The following is a 5,232-nucleotide window of genomic DNA, read 5'->3' on the forward strand; positions in this document are numbered from 1 at the left end:
TGGTGGCAGCTGGTTAACTCTCTAGCTGCCTCAAGGGAGGCCCACCCCATCTCCGTTTCCATCTGGGAATTCAAGCCAGAGGGCAAGACTCCACGTGGCCCTAAAAAAGCATTAGGTTGGGAATTTCTGCTCTAAAATTACCACCTTTTCTTATCAAAATATGCAACTCTCCCCCTGAAAATAGGCTTACATTTCCCCAAATGTAAAAGCTAAAGAGAACAATTAGCTTATTCATCCCAGCAGGAAACTGCAAAAACACTGAACGCATGTCCATGTGACTAGAACACTGGCCTTCTTTTTTATCATTTGATCTGGCAAGCGCAGTGGGGCAGGGTTGCACTAGGTGTTAAAACCTTTAAACAAGAGTTGTAGCTGTCCTTACCCCTGGGAGACATTGTCACTAATGTTTCAATGCATGGCAGGCACTTAGCTGCTAGAGATACAGCTGGCATTGAGAACCGCCCCTCCAAGACAGAGTTGTATGATACTAGGCCCCAAACACTGGAGAAGGCAATGGGAACCCACTCCAGTACTCTTGCCTGGAAAATCCCATGGATGGAGGAGCCTGGTAGGCTGCAGTCCATGGGGTCGCTGAGGGTTGGACACAACTGAGCGACTTCACTTTCACTTTTCACTTTCATGAATTGGAGAGGGAAATGGCAACCCACTCCAGTGTTCTTGCCTGGAGAATCCCGGTGATGGGGAAGCCTGATGGGCTGCCGTCTGTGGGGTTGCACAGAGTTGGACATGACTGAAGCGATTTAGCAGCAGCAGCAGCAGCAGGCCCCAAACACAGAGGCTATGGACTCAGAAGAACCTGGATTCAAATCGTCCCTCCCCCATTTGGCAGCTATGGGACACTGGGGAGTCATAAAGTGGAAAAAATAGTCATTCAGTTGTATCCAGTTCTTTGTGACCCCATGAACTGTAGCCCGCTAGGCTTCTCTGTCCATGGAATTCTCCAGGCAGGAATACTGGAGTGGGTTGCCATTCCCTTTTCCAGGGGATCTTCCTGACTCAGGGATCGAACCTGGGTCTGTTGCATTATAGGCGGATTCTTTACCGTCTTCGTCACCAGGGAAGCCCAGAGATCTTCTCCATTTATTTACTAAGTGTCACTCAAAATGAGTTCACTTTTAGATGGGAACTACAATGACATGGTTCAGCAGCCACAATGATGTGCACGCGTGAATCAAATGGCACCTGCCTACCTCACCCTTCACGCTTTCCCTATTTCCCCAACCCCCTACCCCAGGCCCCTACAGGTAACCATTTTCTTCAGATTTTTGTCTGTCTTTCTAGTATTTTTGAATGAAAATCTAGCAATTACAAATTGCATTTTCTCATTTTCCTTTTCTTATTCAAAGGATACTATGCATTTTCCTGCACAATGATTTTTTTAAATTTAATAGTGTAGGAATTATCGTTCAGACTCATAGAGCCTTAGTTTTCTAATCAAATGGGAATGATACACCCGCCTTATAGAATTGTTGGAAAATTAAATGAAATGAGATAGTATAGGTAATCTGCTTATCATAATGCCCCTGGCACCTTGCAAAGACTCAAAAAATGGTAGGTAGTAGTAGTATTGTTATTATGAGGTTAACGATAATAATATGGGCCTCCCTGATGGCTCAGATGGTAAAAAAAAAAAAAAAAAGTCTACCTGCAATGAAGGTTACTGGGGTTCAATCCCTGAGTCAGGAAGATCCCCTGGAGAAGGGAATGGCTACCCACTCCAGTATTCTTGCCTGGAGAATCCTCATGGACAGAGGAGCCTGGCCGGCTGCAGTCCATGGGGTCGCAGAGAACCAGACATGACTGAGGGGCTAACACTTAGGGGCTTCCCTGGTGTCACCATGTGCCTCTGGAAAGGTGGTAAGCATGAATGAAATAACGTAAGTGAAAGAGCCTTGCTCAAGCCCTAGCACGTATATGATACCTGACAAATGGCAATGCTATCAGCCAATTCAGACCAAATGTCAAATAGTAATTAAACATTAATCTACTAACCAAACAACAACCCTATTTTAAAAGGTTGAATTGCTTTTTTATGTTGCCTCACCTAACATATATCTGTGATTCAACATCCTCCTGAAAGTGTTTGAACTTTCAACTCTAAGGAAGGGATGAAAAGGGATATTTATTGTTCCTAATCCACTGTATTTATTGAATGCTTGCTGCTAAGTCGTTTCAGTCGTGTCCGACTCTGTGCGACCCCATAGACGGCAGCCCACCAGGCTCCGCCATCCCTGGGATTCTCCAGGCAAGAACACTGGAGTGGGTTGCCATTTCCTTCTCCGATGCATGAAAATGAAAAGTGAAAGTGAAGTTGCTCAGTTGTGTCCGACTCTTGGCGACCCCATGGACTGCAGCCCACCAGGCTCCTCTGTCCATGGGATTTTCCAGGCAAGAGTACTGGAGTGGGTTGCCATTGCCTTCTCCATTGAATGCTTAGGAAGAGAGAATTTTGTGTTCTTAATCATTTAACTCTCATAGTTAATATTCAAGATTTTGTGGCAGGTAGGGGAAAGGCAGGGGGTGGAGCTTGAATCAAATAGCAGGGTCCTAAGGTTGTGTTGGAACATGTTTGTGTGCTGTGACTACGTTGGCATTGCAACAGCAGAGTTGTGTGTTTGTAACCACAGCTGCAAGTATCTGTTATCTGGCTTTCTAAAGAACAAGTTTGCTTGCTGACTCTGCCCTATGGAACAGTTGGCATAGATCAAATGCTGTCCCTGTTCTTGCCTTGCAGAAGCAACGGGCCCTGGGTGGGGGCCCGGATGGCAGCAGCAGAGGGCAGGGCCTGGACTGCGCTGCCCTCACGAGCATGGTGCAGCTGGCTCAGATCCTGGTTGGAGGTGGCCTGGGCCTTCTGGTCAACACGGCCGGCAGCGTCGTCGTCGTCGTGATCACGGCCTCTGCGGTGGCGCTGATCGGCTGTTGCTTTGTGGCTCTCTTTGTTAGATATGTGGATTAGGTCAATAAAGAGACATGGTCCCTACTTTCAGACACAGTGGCACATGCAGCATGAAATCAGTCTTTATCTAGCTCTGCGTGTTTTGTATCTGCCCTTTGGATGCCACGTATTATGACTTCAACTGCAGTTGCTGCTGCTGCTGCTAAGTCGCTTCAGTCGTGTCCGACTCTATGCGTAACTACCCCTTATTCCCAGCCAGCTCTGTCCACATCAGTCTCAGTATTTCAAGCATGACTTGTCTTAGGACAGACTGGGTCATGCCTCCATTCGCTGGTGGCAAAGGGCGAGTATGGTGACAGCACCTCCTTGCAACTTTCTCTCTGAGTCACTGCAGTGGAATGGGGAGGCAGGGTCTGTTTTCCACAGGGCATTTTAGGCCTTGATGAAACCTGAGACGCCGACTAACACACACTTGTGATGCTGGAATTTATCCTGTGATGTGATTTTTTAATTTTTATTTTTTAACTAGGGGTCCATATATAGACAGGAAGGTTATATTTTTCATCCAATGCATCATTATGCAAAATAAGGCTGGTGATTTGAGGTATTAATTCATTCATGTTCAATTCATATTTAACTCACTCATAATTAATTCATGTTAATTTATACTATCCCTACAAGTCTGCTTGAACATCTCATGCTAGAGGATTTCCCACTTAGAAATAGCTCATCTTGTTGATATAGTAAAAATCTTTCTCTCTAGCCTGCACTTTTGTTCCAGCCCCTGGAGTCTCAATGGAAGCCTTTCAAAGAACTGCCTCCCATTTCTCCTGTGATCCTCTCTTCTCCAAGTGAAGCAGCATTTCTCAGCCGTACCCCTTGAAGTTCATGATGGCAACATGGTTTAACAGAAAGACCGTGAACTTTAGAGCTGGGCTGGTTTGGGATCCTGGCTTTGCTGCTCCCCAGCAAGCTACAGAACCTCAAAAGCTGCACTTGTTCCTCTGTACATTTGGGGTAATATTGAGTTAGCCAAAAAGTTCGTTTGAGATTTCTGTAACATCTTATGGAAAAAACTGAGGGAACTTTATGACCCACCCAATACTTCCTACCGCAGAGAGTGGTGACCATTTGTAATACCTAAGCCGTACAGAGTGCTTACCACCATTCTCAGCATTTTACCCATGTTAACACAGCAATCTTGGGAGAACCTGCTGCTACTGATCTCCATTTTCTAGATGAGGAAACAGAGGCACAGAGGTTTATAGTTCTCATCTGAAGCTACACAGCTCCGAAGTGGCAGAGCTGGGCTTTGAACGCAGGCACTTGGGCTCTGCTGTTTCCTATAAGAGCAGCACTCAGCCTGGAGGCTGGCTGCTGGTCTGCACTTGATACATGACAACCATCGTCGTTATTTTTTAAAGATTCACCGTCCTGCTTCCTCAGGCCTAGATCTCCCCATCACCTGTCCTTCATAAGTGTTTTCTATATAATTCAAGATGTGCCTGAGTGGTGCAGAATGATTTGCCCACATGTTTCTCCAAGTTAAAACATGCTATATGGTTCCTTCTCCTGCCTCATCTTAGAGCTGGTTGTGTAATCGCTGCCTCAGATGAATTTGTAGATTATGGAGACCTCCCATGCTGGAAGGAAATTTGGAGACACAAAATGAGCTGCTTTTAGAACAAGGACATGGGGATTCAGGCTGTTGTCTGGCTTCCTGGTGCATAGCAGAATGGAGGGTTCGGTAGCGTGGCCAGGAGCCTGCAGTGTAGGCTCATTTGGGGAAGGGGTACTGCAAAGGAGAACTGTGCTCAGGAGTTCTTTGGGTTCCCTTTCACAAAACCTCTGGGGGAATGAGGGGTGCAGGTCCACTCCTAACGTTTGCATTTGCAGGGCCTGGGGGAGAGACCGCTGATGAAGGCCCCTCCCTCCCTTTCCCACCCTTAGCCCAGTCCAGCACTGTGAGGGCCCCTGTGGGCACCTTGACACCTGCACGTCCATAGCCTTCCCAACTCCCCACCCTTTACCACAACTGCAAACAGTCACCCTCAGCCTCCCCTCACACCTAAGGGTGCACAGACTCAGCGGTGTCTACCACCTTCAAAAGGAAAGGACCCACGAAGCCCTTAGAGACTCAGAGCCATTTAGATGGGGAATTCGACGTCTTGCACACCAAAGCATAGCCTGGGGGGTGGAGGTGTGGGGCTCAGGCTCCAGGCAGCTCCATAGATTCCTTGCTATGTGGGAAGGGGTACAGGTGGGAGTGGAGGATTGAGCAGCACTCTCTAGTAGGGGACCCGGGGTGGGGG

At 47.3% G+C, this 5,232-nt stretch overlaps 1 protein-coding gene across 2 annotated transcripts in view; it reads left to right on the forward strand.

The window, feature by feature from the left end:
• Positions 1-3,039, forward strand: part of SLC45A2 (solute carrier family 45 member 2) — a 38,834-nt gene extending 35,795 nt beyond the window's left edge. For both annotated transcript variants that reach the window (XM_010816827.4, XM_002696386.6), the window contains exon 7: positions 2,756-3,039. In XM_010816827.4, the coding sequence (XP_010815129.1) occupies positions 2,756-2,980 (225 nt within the window). In that variant the 3' untranslated portion in view covers positions 2,981-3,039. The remainder of the gene's footprint in view (positions 1-2,755) is intronic.
• The last annotated feature ends 2,193 nt before the right edge of the window (positions 3,040-5,232 follow it).

The sequence above is a fragment of the Bos taurus genome, chromosome 20, assembly GCF_002263795.3.
Source record: "Bos taurus isolate L1 Dominette 01449 registration number 42190680 breed Hereford chromosome 20, ARS-UCD2.0, whole genome shotgun sequence".
In the NCBI taxonomy this organism is placed as follows: domain Eukaryota; kingdom Metazoa; phylum Chordata; class Mammalia; order Artiodactyla; family Bovidae; genus Bos; species Bos taurus.